The sequence below is a fragment of the Trichomycterus rosablanca genome, chromosome 4 (assembly GCF_030014385.1).
Source record: "Trichomycterus rosablanca isolate fTriRos1 chromosome 4, fTriRos1.hap1, whole genome shotgun sequence".
In the NCBI taxonomy this organism is placed as follows: Eukaryota; Metazoa; Chordata; class Actinopteri; order Siluriformes; family Trichomycteridae; genus Trichomycterus; species Trichomycterus rosablanca.
Window position 1 is genome coordinate 23359392 of NC_085991.1, and position 18377 is coordinate 23377768.

General features: G+C 38.9%; 1 protein-coding gene across 1 annotated transcript; it reads right to left on the reverse strand.

Moving 5' to 3' along the window:
- Nucleotides 1-8544: 8544 nt before the first annotated feature.
- LOC134311465 (transmembrane protein 236-like) lies at nucleotides 8545-17978 on the reverse strand. Its single transcript, XM_062993097.1, has 5 exons — nucleotides 17704-17978; nucleotides 13777-13849; nucleotides 11471-11594; nucleotides 9254-9335; nucleotides 8545-9220 (listed from the first exon to the last, which is right to left on the reverse strand). Exons 1-5 carry the CDS (start codon nucleotides 17976-17978, stop codon nucleotides 8545-8547), a joined length of 1230 nt encoding a protein of 409 aa, XP_062849167.1.
- Between the last annotated feature and the right edge of the window lie 399 nt (nucleotides 17979-18377).

The window sequence follows — 18377 nt, forward strand, 5'->3', positions numbered from 1 at the left end:
CAGTCATGCTGAAACAGGAAAGTACCTTTCAGCAAACTGTTGCTGATGAGTTGGAAGCGTATAATTTCCTTCGTATAACTGATTTATTACAGCTGTTAGCAACTGTTGTGGCTGAAACACATGAATTCATTAATTACAAGACATGCCCCAATACTTTTGTCCATATTGTGTGTGTGTGTGTGTGTGTGTGTGTGTGTGTATGCAGACTTTACATCTTCTCTTTTTAATCTTCTTAATCCTTTATTTAATTGATTAAAAGTACAAAAAGTCTAAAACATTTCCTATTAAATACACTTTTAATAGTAATCAGGTAGAACTGATTAGCTGACCATTAGTATTGTAGTTTTAAAAGTGATATTTTTGCTGATTTATGCTTGGTACAAGATCAATGCAGGCAGGTCAGCCAAGCACACGCACCCTGTTTCAACTAAGCCACATTGTTTTAGCAACAAAATGAAGCCACAGAGAATTTTTTCCTAAAAACAAGCTGAAACATGAACCCATCTGACCACAGAACATGTTTCCACTTTCAGTCCATCTGAGAGAACATGTAGAGTTTCAGATTGCTTTTCCTACATACAGTGCACATACATGCAAACAATGGTTTCAAGCCTGAAGTGGTGTTAGGACTACATTTGAATACAAAATTGAATATTCAAAACTGAATATTTTTACAGTATTATATATGTCTAATTGTGTAAAACCTAAATTATTTGCATGGTGAGCCATGATCCATCTTTAATGACAAAGACGGAGCCTTTAGTGTATCCGACTTTTACAATCAATCATGATTTGTATACCCAATCATGACACAATCTGTTAGCAACACAGCTGTTTATTGTGGAATGTTTTAAATATGCCACATTTTTGGCCCATTACCAACTTTTTGTTGCAGGCATCAAATAATTAATGTATTTGTATGAACAGAGTACAATTAGGTTGGTTAGTGAAAAGTCATTTCTTTGTATTTTTGTCACTTGAATTAATGTTTAAAATAATTCTTATTATATTTCATTTTACAGAATGCCCCAACATTTCTGGAAACAACATTTTCAAGAGAGTTAAAAATCAAACATTATTCTTTTTATTATGTTTTACAAAATGTTCCTGCACTTTCCGGAAAGGGGGATTTGTACATCTGTTGGAATGCACTTATTACAGCAAACAGTCCTTTCAGTATTACAGAAATTGAATGTCACAATATAGACGTATGCAGTAAATTCCTGGAAATAATAAGGAAGTGAAATGAATGCTTTGACCACCAAGACTAAGTCCTCAGTGTTTAAAAAGTGAACTGTCAGCATCCTCTTTCCCGAGCACACATTCACATGTGCATTGGCTGTGCCAGTGAGGAGGAAATAGGCCGTCAAAAACAAATTCATCTGAGTTTGCATTTTTTCTGTTCTCCTAAAGAAAAAAGAAGCCTAAATCTATCAGAATCGGGAAAAAAAACCTTGAAAAGTCTGGAAAAGTGCTTTACTAAAAGAGTTTTTAATAATCTCTTTTCTTAGTAAAATGATGTAATAAAAAAAAGTTTTAAATGCCAAGAATGAAGAATGTTTTTTAGCTTGTTTAGTGTATTCGTGTCTTACATCCTAATTTAAACTTGGATGGTGCCAAAATAAAAAAAAAACAATCTGAGAAGACTTTTTAGGAAATCTGTTTATTGTTTCATGAATTAATTAATAAAAAGCTTGTTCATTCCTGCCATCATGTACAGTGGTCCACAGAATCAGCTGAAACAGTCAGTTAAAAGTTCATTAATAATAAAGAATAATAGTTAAGAATTGTTTTCTTTTACTTTTGGTAATAGTACTAGTCTTTTTTTCACCGAGGACCCTCACTATCTGTTGTACCTTTATGTCACCCTCACAATTCTTTATTGTTAGTATTTAGTCTTTATTTAAAACCTTTCTTCATGACAAATATTTTATACTTTAGATTTGGTAAAGTCTAGCACTAGTAAATAGCACAGTAAATTAAACCAAATAAATTAATCAGTTTTGCACAGTCATGTGTACATTGCAGTTTTGTACTGGGACTAAAATAGATCATTATCGTGTCTAGACCGGGGACAAAGAAATGATCTAGACAAAAGAGTTTAGGACTAAGCTCTAGAACACTCATAGTTTACTGTTTGGTAAAATGTAGCTCTTTACTGCTTTAAGAAGTCGACCACACATTTATTATCTACAATAATTAACTAAACAACTAAGCAGGTTTAATCTGTAAATACAGAATTCTGAATATGCATTGTGATTTAAGCAAAAGTGCAATTTCACATGACAAATACATTTACACAATGCTTTTGTTTTATTTTAGCATGAACTCAGATAATAGAAAACATTTCTTTACATCATACACTAACATTATGAAGACATACAGTAATTACAGTGCTAACAGTCCAATGTCTGGTTTAATTTGACAATTCACTGGCAAAAAAAAAAAAATTGTTCAGAGTTTTACCACCAGATGTCACTGTCCCCACAATACTGTATGGTAAATATGTTTGGTGTAGAACTATTCACACTTGTTAGCTTATCAGCTAATTGGTACTGTCGAAACATTGCTGTAGTATAATTTGTTTAGTAGCATATATAGGCAGATTTTGTATACTTTGTAAATTGCCTTTATGACTTTAATATTTTATGTTTCTATTATCTTAATAGAATGTTTTGCAATTGGTTTCTACACCTGCTTGTCTGCTCAGGTTTATCACATGTTATTTGTCAATTATTTCTCAGCATACACTTACAATTAGTAGTTAAAAAATAATTTATTTATTTATTTTTTCATTCAGGTGCACACAACCCTGGATCTGGAGGATTAGTATCCAGCACAGTTTGGTGGTTTTCCAGCTGTCACCTCCACACCTATTCAACAATATTCAGATTTGAAAGGTTATTAAAATATATTAATGTATACAGGGTTGCAAAATAATTTTATGGATGGTAATAATTCTGGTTTATTTGAAGTGTGAATGTCTTTGATGGGCCAATCACTTCCTTTTATATAAATAAATATATTAAATAAATTAGAGATATTCAACAGATTTAGGAATAGAATATACAGACTGTTTAGTATTATGATAATAAGGGCTGCAATAAAGGAGAGATTGAACAAACTGTCATCAATAAATCAAAATCCACAAACCATTAAAGAGTGAGAATTGTTTTATAGAACAAATACAATAATATGCACACAAAACAATATGCACACAAAATTCTATACAATATTCTCAAAAAGGGGCCTTCCCATGGGTTAAAATCTAAGAATATAGGATGGTATTTGGAACACAACAGCTCTCTTCTGCTCTATATGCAGCCTTATAGGGGAAAGGGGGATTGTCTCTGGGCTGTGGTAAATAAGGGAACTGCCCCCTTCCAGCGCCACTGAAAGACGGGTGACAAAGTTTACAGAGCAACAGATAGACTACAGTCAGTAATTGTATATACACATACATTGCATCTATAGGGTAGTTACTCATAAATTGACCAATTAATCTACATTCAAGACTGGTGTTCCTAATAAAGTGCACTGTGACTGTATATATATATATATATATATATATATATATATATATATATAAATCAAACTTTAATACAGCAGTGGTGTATCTAATTTAGTTTTTCCCCTTGATCTTTGTCATTTAATAGGCTTAAGTACAATTAGGCAAAAAAAGTCTCATTATTTTGAAGCAGAATAATTGTCTGCTGTAATCTATATACAGTATACAGTGTATCACAAAAGTGAGGACACCCCTCACATTTCTGCAGATATTTAAGTATATCTTTTCATGGGACAACACTGACAAAATGACACTTTGACACAATGAAAAGTAGTCTGTGTGCAGCTTATATAACAGTGTAAATTTATTCTTCCCTCAAAATAACTCAATATACAGCCATTAATGTCTAAACCACCGGCAACAAAAGTGAGTACACCCCTTAGTGAAAGTTCCTGAAGTGTCAATATTTTGTGTGGCCACCATTATTTCCCAGAACTGCCTTAACTCTCCTGGGCATGGAGTTTACCAGAGCTTCACAGGTTGCCACTGGAATGCTTTTCCACTCCTCCATGACGACATCACGGAGCTGGCGGATATTCGAGACTTTGCGCTCCTCCACCTTCCGCTTGAGGATGCCCCAAAGATGTTCTATTGGGTTTAGGTCTGGAGACATGCTTGGCCAGTCCATCACCTTTACCCTCAGCCTCTTCAATAAAGCAGTGGTCGTCTTAGAGGTGTGTTTGGGGTCATTATCATGCTGGAACACTGCCCTGCGACCCAGTTTCCGGAGGGAGGGGATCATGCTCTGCTTCAGTATTTCACAGTACATATTGGAGTTCATGTGTCCCTCAATGAAATGTAACTCCCCAACACCTGCTGCACTCATGCAGCCCCAGACCATGGCATTCCCACCACCATGCTTGACTGTAGGCATGACACACTTATCTTTGTACTCCTCACCTGATTGCCGCCACACATGCTTGAGACCATCTGAACCAAACTAATTAATCTTGGTCTCATCAGACCATAGGACATGGTTCCAGTAATCCATGTCCTTTGTTGCCATGTCTTCAGCAAACTGTTTGCAGGCTTTCTTGTGTAGAGACTTCAGAAGAGGCTTCCTTCTGGGGTGACAGCCATGCAGACCAATTTGATGTAGTGTGCTGCGTATGGTCTGAGCACTGACAGGCTGACCCCCCACCTTTTCAATCTCTGCAGCAATGCTGACAGCACTCCTGCGCCTATCTTTCAAAGACAGCAGTTGGATGTGACGCTGAGCACGTGCACTCAGCTTCTTTGGGCGACCGACGCGAGGTCTGTTCTGAGTGGACCCTGCTCTTTTAAAACGCTGGATGATCTTGGCCACTGTGCTGCAGCTCAGTTTTAGGGTGTTGGCAATCTTCTTGTAGCCTTGGCCATCTTCATGTAGCGCAACAATTCGTCTTTTAAGATCCTCAGAGAGTTCTTTGCCATGAGGTGCCATGTTGGAACTTTCAGTGACCAGTATGAGAGAGTGTGAGAGCTGTACTACTAAATTGAACACAACTGCTCCCTATGCACACCTGAGACCTAGTAACACTAACAAATCACATGACATTTTGGAGGGAAAATGACAAGCAGTGCTCAATTTGGACATTTAGGGGTGTATTCTCTTAGGGGTGTACTCACTTTTGTTGCCGGTGGTTTAGACATTAATGGCTGTATATTGAGTTATTTTGAGGGAAGAATAAATTTACACTGTTATATAAGCTGCACACAGACTACTTTTCATTGTGTCAAAGTGTCATTTTGTCAGTGTTGTCCCATGAAAAGATATACTTAAATATCTGCAGAAATGTGAGGGGTGTACTCACTTTTGTGATACACTGTATATATATATATATACAGATCAGCCATAACATTAAAACCATCTCCTTGTTTCTACACTCACTGTCCATTTTATCAGCTGCACTTACCATATAAAAGCACTTTGTAGTTCTACAATTACTGACTGTAGTCCATCTGTTTATCTACATACTTTTCAACCTCCTTTCACACTGTTCTTCAATGGTCAGGACCACAACAGAGTAGGTATTATTTGGGTGGTGGATGATTCTCAGCACTGCAGTGACACTGACATGGTGGTGGTGGTGTTAGTGTGTGTTGTGCTGGTTTTAGTGGATAAGACACAGCAATGCTGCTGGAGTTTTTAAACACCTCACTGTCACTGCTGGACTGAGAATAGTCCACCAACCAAAAATATCCAGCCAACAGCGCCACGTGGGCAGCGTCCTGTAACCAATGATGAAGGTCTAGAAGATGACCAACTCAAACATCAGCATTCACCCCATTGAGTGATCGTCTCTGACTTTACATCTACAAGGTGGACCAACTAAGTAGAAGTGTCTAATAGAGTGGACAGTGAGTGGACATGATATTTAAAAACTCCAGCAGCACTGCACTCATACCAGCACAACACACATTAACACACCACCACCATGTCAGTGTCACTGCAGTGCTGAGAATCATCCACCACCTAAATAATATCTGCTCTATTGTGGTCCTGTGGGGGTCCTGACCATTGAAGAACAGGGTGAAAGGAGGTTGAAAAGTATGTAGTGTCGTAGAAAAACATGAGACCTAGTATAAAAGACTCAGAATAAAATCAGGACCACCCAGGATTAATGCAAAAGGTTTATTGCGCAAGATCTATTGCAATAGGACACATCTCATCTACAGTCAACCTGCAGTCCATCAGAAAATGTGCAATGAGACAAAGAGAAATCACATTACTTATACCCACTTTAGGGTGTTGGCCAAAGCCTTAGTCGTTACCTTATATGGCGATTTCTAGAACATTCTATCTCTGGGCAGATTTCAAAGCTAACTTAAGTTGTTATTTATAAGGAGTTGAAACAGAAGAAACTCTTTACATTGTCATAAAAACAGGAAATACTGTCTGGTTTCAAAAGCAGAACTTGTCTCAACAGCAGAGCTAGTCTCCAAAAATAACAGAACTTACAGACATACAGAATAATTAACTTTTTGACCTCAGACGACTTGCACCAAAATGTTAAAGAATATAGAGAAATGTATCAATGTATTAAAACTTCTACCTTACTTAAAATGTATTAAAATTTCCCACACAGTAGAGAAATAGATAAACTACAGTCAGTAATTGTAGAACTACAAAGTGCTCTTACAGTGTATCACAAAAGTAAGTACACCCCTCACATTTCAGCAAATATTTCATTATATCTTTTCATGGGACAACACTATAGACATGAAACTTGGATATAACTTAGAGTAGTCAGTGTACAGCTTGTATAGCAGTGTAGATTTACTGTCTTCTGAAAATAACTCAACACACAGCCATTAATGTCTAAATAGCTGGCAACATAAGTGAGTACACCCCACAGTGAACATGTCCAAATTGTGCCCAAATGTGTCGTTGTCCCTCCCTGGTGTCATGTGTCAAGGTCCCAGGTGTAAATGGGGAGCAGGGCTGTTAAATTTGGTGTTTTGGGTACAATTCTCTCATACTGGCCACTGGATATTCAACATGGCACCTCATGGCAAAGAACTCTCTGAGGATGTGAGAAATAGAATTGTTGCTCTCCACAAAGATGGCCTGAGCTATAAGAAGATTGCTAACACCCTGAAACTGAGCTACAGCACGGTGGCCAAGGTCATACAGCGGTTTTCCAGGACAGGTTCCACTCGGAACAGGCGTCGCCAGGGTCGACCAAAGAAGTTGAGTCCACGTGTTCGGTGTCATATCCAGAGGTTGGCTTTAAAAAATAGACACATGAGTGCTGCCAGCATTGCTGCAGAGGTTGAAGACGTGGGAGGTCAGCCTGTCAGTGCTCAGACCATACGCCGCACACTGCATCAACTCAGTCTGCATGGTCGTCATCCCAGAAGGAAGCTGACGCACAAGAAAGCCCGCAAACAGTTTGCTGAAGACAAGCAGTCCAAGAACATGGATTACTGGAATGCCCTGTGGTCTGACGAGACCAAGATAAACTTGTTTGGCTCAGATGGTGTCCAGCATGTGTGGCGGCGCCCTGGTGAGAAGTACCAAGACAACTGTATCTTGCCTACAGTCAAGCATGGTGGTGGTAGCATCATGGTCTTGGGCTGCATGAGTGTTGCTGGCACTGGGGAGCTGCAGTTCATTGAGGTAAACATGAATTCCAACATGTACTGTGACATTCTGAAACAGAGCATGATCCCCTCCCCTCGAAAACTGGGCCTCATGGCAGTTTTCCAACAGGATAACGACCCCAAACACAACCTCCAAGATGACAACTGCCTTGCTGAGGAAGCTGAAGGTAAAGGTGATGGACTAAACCCAATTGAGCACCTGTGGCGCATCCTCAAGTGGAAGGTGGAGGAGTTCAAGGTGTCTAACATCCACCAGCTCCGTGATGTCATCATGGAGGAGTGGAAGAGGATTCCAGTAGCAACCTGTGCAGCTCTGGTGAATTCCATGCCCAGGAGGGTTAAGGCAGTGCTGGATAATAATGGTGGTCACACAAAATATTGACACTTTGGGCACAATTTGGACATGTTCACTGTGGGGTGTACTGACTTATGTTGCCAGCTATTTAGACATTAATGGCTGTGTGTTGAGTTATTTTCAGAAGACAGTAAATCTACACTGCTATACAAGCTGTACACTGACTACTCTAAGTTATATCCAAGTTTTATTTCTATAGTGTTGTCCCATGAAAAGATATAATGAAATATTTGCAGAAATGTGAGGGGTGTACTCACTTTTGTGATACACTGTATATGGTAAGTGGAGCTGATAAAATGTGTGTAGAAACAAGGAGGTGGTTTTAATGTTATGGCTGATCAGTGTGTGTGTGTATATACAATATATACTGTATATAATCAGACTGATTTTAAGAGTATTTCCCACTTGCATCACAGGCGAAACCATGAACAGTTGAAAAAATAATGGCAGTAGCCTATAACTAAAGCCCACTGTAAAAATAGACTGGTGATGAATGCAAATAATTTATAAGCAAAACAAACTATTAGATGGCCAATCAGAACATTCTCTCAGTGTTGAAAACCTTAAGCTTTGTCATAAAATTAAAGTAAATGTAGGCCAAGCATACAAACAGATTCTTAAGCACAAAGAGGACCGGTGTAACAAAGCCAAAAATGGCTAGGAGCGCCACCCTAAGAAATAAAAATGGGAGGTCTTGTAGAGCCACACCCAGTGGAGAGAGGAGTTGGCTGTATGGCATGAGAGCCAATCTCAGCATTGAAATAAAGCTAAATAGATAGATGGGTAAAGCCCATCCTGAAAAGTAGACTGCATTGTTACTTACAACTCTCACCATTTCAACAGTGTCCAACCAGAACAGGAAGCTTTCAGCAAAGGCTTCTGCCCGTGAATCACTTGCTAGCAAGAACCGAAGAGGCCCTGTGTATGCAGGGGCAAACTGAAAGTGTCTTAATGGTAAACCAGTGTGTGGACAAATCCCGGAAACAGTAATAGGCTGGCCCTGACCATTGACTGACATTACAGGCACTGCTCCATTATTGGGCAACACTGGGACTGTGGTTGTGGTGTTTGGCATTCCTGGTATGAACCCACTGGCAGCCAACCCAGGAACCACCCCATTGCTTGATAATCCTGTAACTGCAGCATTTCCATTAGCTGTTCCTGTGCCATTCTGAGGTGTTGTGCTGGGATTGGTGGCTGCAGGAGATGGCCTAGTGATGGTATGGATGGCTGCAGGAGATGGCCCAGTGATGGTATGGACGATTGGTGTTACTGTCTCAACATGGTTTAAGGTTGGAATTTCTGCATCTCGATGCAGTATGTTAGCTAAACAAACATACAAACAAAAACATTATTGCAGGATTTTGCTTTAGATTTGTATATACATATATTTCAGCAAGTTCAGCCTGTGGTACCCTCAAGATTAGGCAAAGGATTGGTTGTTCAAATATACACCGATCAGACATAACATTAAAACCACACTCACTGACCATTTTATCAAATCCACTTACCACATAGAAGCACATTGTAGTTCTACAATTACTGACTGTAGTCCATATGTTTCTCTACATACTTTTTTAGCCTGCTTTCACCCTGTTCTTCAATGGTCAGGACCCCCAGAGAGCAGGTATTATTTAGGTGGTGGATCATTCTCAGCACTGCAGTGACAATGACATTGTGGTGGGTGTTAGTGTGTGTTGTTTTAGCATTAGTGGATCAGACACAGCAGCGCTGCTGGAGTTTTTAAATACCGTGTCCACTCACTGTCCACTCTATTAGACACTCCTACCTAGCTGATCCACCTTGTAGAGTTAAAGTCAGAGACGATCACTCATCTATTGCTGCTGTTTTAGTTAGTCATTTTCTAGACCTTTATTAGTAGTCACAGGATGCTGCCCATGGGGTGCTGTTGGCTGGATATTTTTGGTTGGTGGACTATTCTCAGTCCAGCAGTGACAGTGTGGTGTTTAAAAACTCCATCAGCATTGCTGTGTCTGATCCACTCATACCAGCACAACACACACTAACACACCACCACCATGTCAGTGTCACTGCAGTGCTGAGAATGATCCACCACCGAAATAATACCTGTTTTGTGGTGGTCCTGGGAGAGTCCTGACCATTGAAGAACAGCATGAAAGTGAAAAAACAGATGGACTACAGTTAGTAATTGTGGAACTACAATGTGCTTCTATATGGTAAGTGGAGCTAATAAAATGGACAGTGAGTGTAAAAACAAGAAAGCGGTTTTAATGTTATGGCTGATCGGTGTATAGGTACAGGTCAAGAGCTTCAGTTCTATTCAGTGCATTACTGTTTTTGCTAGACAGACTGCTCTAACAACTTCAAAACTGCTGACCTTGTGGAATTTTCATGCACAAAAGAATAGTCTGAAAAAAAAGAAATGTACAGTTGGCAGCAGTTTTCTGGGACAGAAAAAAGCTCCTTACAACAGTGATAAACAGAAGTACACACATCAAAACCTTCCACTCCTGTTAGCCAAGAACATGATGTTTGAATTTTAACACTATTATCTGCATCATATCAAAAACAAGTTTTTTTCTTTAAACATCCAGTTTTGGTACGCCTGTACCCACTCTCAGTTTTTAGCAGATAGTAGTGAAACACTAATTGGTTGTATGCTGTTGTTGTCAATCCATCAATGTTTGATGTGTCATGTGCTCTAAGATGCTTTTTTACTTACCACAGATGTAAAGAATGTTCATGTGAGTAACCATTGTCTCATTGTCCTCTTGAACCTTTCTGGCTATTCTCTTCTTAACTCTTTCTGTTAACATAGCATTTCTAGCCGTTCAGGTGGTGCAGTGGTAAAAACACACGCTGGAACACCAGAGCTGGGATCTGGAATACACTGCATCGAGTCTCAGCTATGCCTGCCGGTCGGCCGGGCTAGGCAGCCACATGAACAACGATTGGCCTGTTGTTCAGATAGGGGTGGGATATTAAAGCAGGATAGGGACTCTCTCATAACTAATGCAATTACGACCTCTGCTGGCTGATTGATGACGCCTGCACAGAGACGGGAAAAGAGTGCTGTCAGGGTGTGTCTCTCCGTACACAGTGCTGATCCACACTGCACTCGTCAAAGTGTAGGTGACACTTTGACGAGTGCATACGGCTGCTGCCCACGTGTCGGACGGGGCATGGGTTAGCTTTGTTCTCCTCAATCAGAGTAGGGAAGCATGACGCAATTGGGCAATTGGACGCGCTAAAAAGTCGGGAGAAAAATGGGAGAAAATGCATAAACAAAAATACAACATAGCATTTCTACCCACAGGACTGCCCCCTCACTAGATGTTTTAATAGTGTGGTTGGGAAGTGTATTTTAGAATAAACATAAATCCTGTCATTTGTATTCTGTTTAAAAAAAAAGAACTGTTATGTTTATGTATTACTACACAGTTTTATTAATGCAAATGAAACATATGTGCAGCTTTTACCATGGCCAGTAAGCCTGCAGTGACGGATTCTTTCCACAATGTCAATGCAGATGAGTGAGAACAAAACCAGAGACACAGGTAACTCATTAAATGTATCCAACTGCACATTATTTCTAATCTGCACCTACACAATGGATAAAAACAAGTAAATTATAGAAGTTCATCACATACAGAATTTTACTTTCCCCCAGACCCACATAAGCTGAAAAATATAAAAAACATGTGTCCGAGACTTAAGATACCATTAGCACAGAGGGACAGATCTCTGATAATGCTAAAACCTATCTGTCTATGCATTTTGAAATTTAACATTTCTTTGTGTCTAGCTGGATTGTTGGTACATTTCTAATTGGCCAATGTTAGAAAAAAATTATCTGAAGAAGAACAGGTGTGGTTTTACCTCAGAATATAACAAGAAGGGGGTTGAGAGAACATTGTCTGATTTACTGTGACATTAGGTCAGTACCAGAACCAGCTAAAATACTGTTCTGTATTTTAAGTTTCTAATTCCAGTCCTAAATCATATACTTTTTGTTAAAACACAATTGGCCAAGATAAGGCAACTTGTGTCTATCTCTCCAAAGTCATGTGTGTTGTTATACAGTGGAATTTTCATCATAGGTACACTTCAACTATGAGAGACAAAATGAGAAAAAAAAATCCAGGAAATCACATTGTAGGATTTTTAAAGAATTTATTTGTAAATTATGGTGGAAATAAGTAAGAAAATAAGTATTTGGTCAATAACAAACAAGCAAGATTTCTGGCTCTCACAGACCTGTAACTTCTTCTTTAAGAAGCTCTTCTGTCCTCCACTCGTTACCTGTATTAATGGCACCTGTTTGACCTCGTTATCTGTATAAAAGACACATGTCCACAGCCTCAAACAGTCAGACTCCAAACTCAACCATGGCCAAGACCAAAGAGCTGTCGAAAAACACCAGGAAGAAAATTGTAGACCTGCACCAGGCTGGGAAGAGTGAATCTACAATAGGCAAGCAGGTTGGTGTGAATAAATCAACTGTGGGAGCAATTGTAAGAAAATGGAAGACATACAAGACCATTGATAATCTTCCTCGATCTGGGGCCCCACGCAAGATCTCATCCCGTGGGGTCAAAATGATTATGAGAACGGTGAGCAAAAATCCCAGAACTACACGGAGGGACCTGATGAATGACCTGCAGAGAGCTGGGACTAAAGTAACAAAGGCTACCATCAGTAACACACTACGCCGAGAGGGACTCAAATCCTGCAGTGCCCCCTGCTTAAGCCAGTACATGTCCAGGCCCGTCTGAAGTTTGCCAGAGAGAATATGGATGATCCAGAAGAGGATTGGGAGAATATCATGTGGTCAGATGAAACCAAAATGGAACTTTTTGGTAAAAACTCAACTCGTCGTGTTTGGAGGAAGAAGAATGCTGAGTTGCATCCCAAGAACACCATACCTACTGTGAAGCATGGGGGTGGAAACATCATGCTTTGGGGCTGTTTTTCTGCAAAGGGGACAGGACGACTGATCCGTGTTAAGGGAAGAATGAACGGGGCCATGTATCGTGAGATTTTAAGCCAAAACCTCCTTCCATCACTGAGAGCATTGAAGATGGAACGTGGCTGGGTCTTCCAGCATGACAATGATCCCAAACACACCGCTCGGGCAACAAAGGAGTGGCTCCGTAAAAAGCATTTCAAGGTCCTGGAGTGGCCTAGCCAGTCTCCAGACCTCAACCCCATAGAAAATTTGTGGAGGGAGTTGAAAGTCCGTGTTGCCCAGCGACAGCCCCAAAACATCACTGCTCTAGAGGAGATCTGCATGGAGGAATGGGCCAAAATACCAGCTACAGTGTGTGCAAACCTGGTGAAGACTTACAGGAAACGTGTGACCTCTGTCATTGCCAACAAAGGTTATGTTACAAAGTATTGAGTTGAACAATTGTTATTCACCAAATACTTATTTTCCACCATAATTTACAAATAAATTCTTTAAAAATCCTACAATGTGATTTCCTGGATTTTTTTTTCTCATTTTGTCTCTCATAGTTGAAGTGTACCTATGATGAAAATTACAGACCTCTCTCATCTTTCTAAGTAGGAGAACTTGCACAATCAGTGGCTGACAATACTTTTTGGCCCCACTGTATAGTGCATTTAATTAATGATATATAGTATATTTATTTAAACTCTAATGAATAATGAACTCTTCCCTCACTTAGTCATGGCCAGTTGGGTCTCTTGATTAAAACACACTACTAAACAAAAAGACACTACAAACACAAACAGTGAAATAATACCTACAGCTGGAGTTTACCTCAGAGCTGGCGATTAGGAAGGCAAATGAGGGTAGTGTGGAGAGGATCACATATGCAAGAGCAACAGGCCTCCTGAAGAAAAAGAGAGCCCATTTATCATTTATCATTTATTTTTAATAAATAAATGATGTACACAATATGGCCAAAAGTATATGAACACCTGGCCATGAGCTTGTTAGACAGCCCACTTCAAAAACAAATGCAAATGATTTTCTCAGCTAGAAAATTGGCCACTCTGCTCAGAAGGATTCTCAGAGACTGTAGACTGTATGTCTGTAGGAATTTGTGCCCATTCAGTCAAAAGAGCTATTGTAGGGCTGTTAATTGATGCTGTCAATTGACGTTCCAGGTTATTTCAAAGTTGTTCTGTGGGGCTGAGGTCAGGACTGAGGTCACTGATGTTTCTTTAAACCAAGTTTTTCTTCATGTCTTTACAGACTTTGCTTTGTGCACAGGGACACTGTCATGCTGGATTAGGACTGTCGTTGCAAATTTGCAAGCATATTGATTTATTGCACCTGTTAGCAAATGTTGCGGATGAGACACATGAATTAAAAAACTTAAAGGTTGTTGCAATACTTTTGTCCATATAGTGTATGTATCATCTGATACACCTTAGCAATATAATTTAGTATAAAGTTGCATAGGGTAGAATTCTGGCTTTAGTGGTTACAAGGTAAAAACCACAGTATCATAAGATGGTAACCACTCAAAGAACTCATGTTTTTATCAGTGATCATTAAATATAATGAGTGGCTCCTGGTGGCATGTTTAAAATGTGCAGATTTTTTTTAAAGTCAGTCCAGCAAGTGTGTCTTATGCCTAAAACAGCACCTGAAGGTAATGGGCCAGGACATATAGTATATAAGTTTTTACTTAGTTAGTTACTTAGTTTTAATTAGTTAAATAGTAATTTAACTGTTGCTGCAAAGTTGCAAGCTTATAATTTTCTTTATGTTATTGATTTATTTATCGTTAGCAAATGTTGCAGATGAAATACATGAATTAAAAAACTTAAAGGGTCTTACAATACTTTTGTCCATATAGTGTATTTGTCATCTGATACTACTAAGCAATATAATTTAGTATTAAAGTTGCATAGGGTAGAAGTCTAGCTTTAGTAATACCGCAGTATCATAAGATGGTAACTACTTAGCAAGGTCTTTTACGTTTTCATCAGCAAGCATTAAAGATAATGGGTGGCTCCTGGTGGCATGTTTAAAATGTGCAAATAAATATAAAAAGAAAAAGTCAGTCCAGCATTTTTTTCTGTTTTCTTTTAAAATTATTATTATACATTTACTCTAGATGTTCCTTTCTTGTTTTTTAACATTTAAAACAATAAAATATTAAGCACTGCTCGATTAAGAAAAAAAATAATGGTTCATCCCTAAACAATATAAAGCACAAATACGTTCTTTATAAAATATCTGCTGCATTAGATAAAAATTTGCTATTATTTCTTTTGTTCTTAGTATTGAACACAACATGGTAATATTTGAAGAACATAATAAAACACAACTGTTTTTGCAATGCTGTCAAAGCAAGTGTGTCTTATGCCTTAAACCAGGGGTGTCAAACTCATTTTCACAGAGGGCCACAGCAGCATTATTTTGTCCCTCAAAGGGCCGATTGTAACGTATTCTGCTGTGATTGCAGTCTGTTGTTTTTCTTGGAGGCTAAATTCTGCATTTATATTGTCCTCCTTTACCACAGACACAGCTTCATAACACAAGAGATGCACCGGTTTCTCTTCCTGAAGCACAAACTTGTATTCATTTTCATTAAATGTCCTCCTTCTGCTTAATTTTCTTACTTATCTTCTTGTACATTTTAGGATCATGTGTAAATATGTGTAACATCATCTACTGGCGGGCTGTGTCACTTTGCAGGTCACAAATTCAGCATGCATTTTGAGAGATGCAGTTAATGTAGGCTTTTACAGTGTATTTTAAGACAATTGTTCTGCCCTCACTAATAGTTTATCTCCCTTGCTCAGCTAGACAGACAGACAGACAGACAGACAGATCTCTTCGGAATATAGTCGGTTTTATTTGCTTCCCAGCTGTGTGATACACTGTGTGCACCAGAATAAAGTAAAAAAAAAAGCTGTAGTCAAGTGTTACATCTGGTACAATATGAGCTTTAACCAAACGTAAAATAGAGGTAAGGAGTTAGCATTTTGTGTAAAGATACTAATTGCTATAGTAACGGTAACAATTGTATTTAATTACGGTAAATTTGTAACTAAAACGCTGTGATATACTCACTAAACATTTACAAACAACTGAGAATATAAACGTTACTACTTACAGACAATGCTTTGGTATTATACTGAAAGATAATTATTTGTATTTCTTTATTATTGTTTACATTACTACCCGCGTTCTTTTGCCGTAAAAGTCACATGGCTTCTCAGCGAAGGTCAAAGTTAGTTGCCATGAATACGATGTCACGGTTGCCGTTTAAAGGCGCAGGTGTCCTATTAAATTATAAGTGTGTCTCTGTAACGACTCGAACCATCACAACAATCGTGCAGTCGTTTAAGCTCTCGCGGGCCACATAAAATGACGTGGCGGGCCGGATCTGGCCCGCGGGCCGTGAGTTTGACACCCCTGCCTTAAACAGTACCTTAAGGTAAAGGGCTAAGGCATATAGTTTATATGTTTTGCTGTATTAGTTAAATAGTAATTTAATTGGCTTGAAGGTAGTTTATGTGTTTATTTGTCATAACTGCTGATGTAGTCAGATAAGAATGAACTGGACCATGGATTAATCTAAGTTTGGGTACAACTACAAACAACAGTAGAGTACAATATTTGAAATGTATTCTTATCCTAAGATGTTAATATAATCCTTTCTATTTAAATATATAGGGTGTGTTCGAAAACCTAGTGAGCTGCCTTGCTGTTTTACTGCCTACATAGGTAGCTGCCTCAGTAGAGAGGATTCTAATAAGTCATTGACTTATAGGCAGGTTATTCGAACGCGCTACTTAGACAGCCATTCCATCGGGTTTCGCTCACTAAGCTAACAGTTAGCATCTTGCCATTCAAACCAATGGGCTGGGGTGGCACAGCGTGCTAGCATGTCACCTAACATCTCCCTCCGTGTACCAAAAATGGTTACATTCGCTGACAAGCCCGAACTTGCAAATAAAAACACTTGTGCAAGTTTATACAAATTAAAAATCATTTAATTAAAAATCATTTATTTATGTTTGAAAATAACTACTTCTCTGCACCGTCAGCCATGTTTCTTTTATTTTTCTGTGAGAGAAGAGCTGCCGCACTGAATGCTGGGATTGCCTTGATCACTAAGGATGCTTCCGATGCTCACTCGTTCTTGAGTCAAAATAACATTGAAATGTTAAGATACCTTACTAGACAGCTTATTAAGGCATCTAGGATTTAGAACAGCCCCATTCTCGGGAGCGCGCATAGGATGACGTAAAATGCTGTCTATGTAGAGAGCTCACTAGCTTTTCGAACACACCCATAGTTTGACTTGTTGCTTGAATGTTAACTGATTACATGTGAATGGAAATTTAGATAGCTTTCTGCCAAGCTAATCTCTTTTGTCTATGGATTCTGGGATTCATGTACATGTGCATGAATGGGACATGATTTTAAAAAGATTTTTTTTTATTGGATAATGCCCGAGGAAGGGGGGCAGCCTAGGCACTGAGAAGTGCACTTGTCAGTGAGCGCTCAGTGCCGGTCTCAAGCAGTAGGGTTTAAGAAAATGCTCAAATCTAAATTCCTCCCACTGTACTGTATCTTTAAATTTTGCTATTGTCATGATATAAAAAAATAAATATACAGTCATTCTAAAATCTAGTACTAAAACACCACTTCAACACTTACATTCCTGGAATTGTGCTAAAATGTTTTATGTTTTATTAAACACAATGATTTCTATCTCACCATTTCTTTCTTCCCACCAGAGCTTTCTTCTTAATAAACACCATGTACTTCATTGGTAGCCACACAACCAGTGCCACAGTTGTCACGTAGGCCACAGATAAAGACACGATCAGCCAGTACGCAGTGCTAGATTCTCCACCAGAGGGATGCATCTGGCTCTTCACTTCAGCTAAGATTAAAGCAAAGCGCTGCATTATGATGAAAAGTGGTACACAAAAAGCGGCGAACTGCAGCACCTCAAAAATGGCAAATTTAATCTTGCTCCCTGAACCCATAGTGTGAAAGAGAGGTTTAAAAATGTTAGAGAAAAATAGAGCAAACAAGTAGAGGGGAGACTGTTGGCTGAGAGTTCCCATGGGGGGACCATTGTGCTTTAGTGCTGGTATATTCTACACGAGCAAAGCAGATCTGGACGGTTAGGTCTCTGCTTACTCTGCACACGTTATTGTTACTCGTTATGGTTTAACAGAACAGGCCAAAGCAGACACACACAAACACATGAGTCTGCAAAAAAAGTTTTGATGTTTAATATTCTTCAAAGCTGTAGCACTTACAGATGCACAAATGGCATTAAAGTACACTGTTTTCTGATTTGAAGAATACTGTACTGATAACAGAAATGTGATAGCAAATTATATAAAGATAGCAGTGCATGGATATTTGGTTGGCGCAGC

Bases quoted from the DNA above. Each gene is read 5' to 3' on its own strand.
- LOC134311465 (XM_062993097.1), bottom strand. From the start codon at position 17,978: ATGGGTTCAGGGAGCAAGATTAAATTTGCCATTTTTGAGGTGCTGCAG. The intron at 13,850-17,703 runs GTGAGATAGAAA...CTTTTTCTTCAG, and splicing joins CTGGTGGGAAGAAAGAAATG to GAGGCCTGTTGCTCTTGCAT. The intron at 9,221-9,253 runs GCCATCTCCTGC...TACCATCACTAG, and splicing joins ATCGTCCATACCATCACTGG to GCCATCTCCTGCAGCCACCA.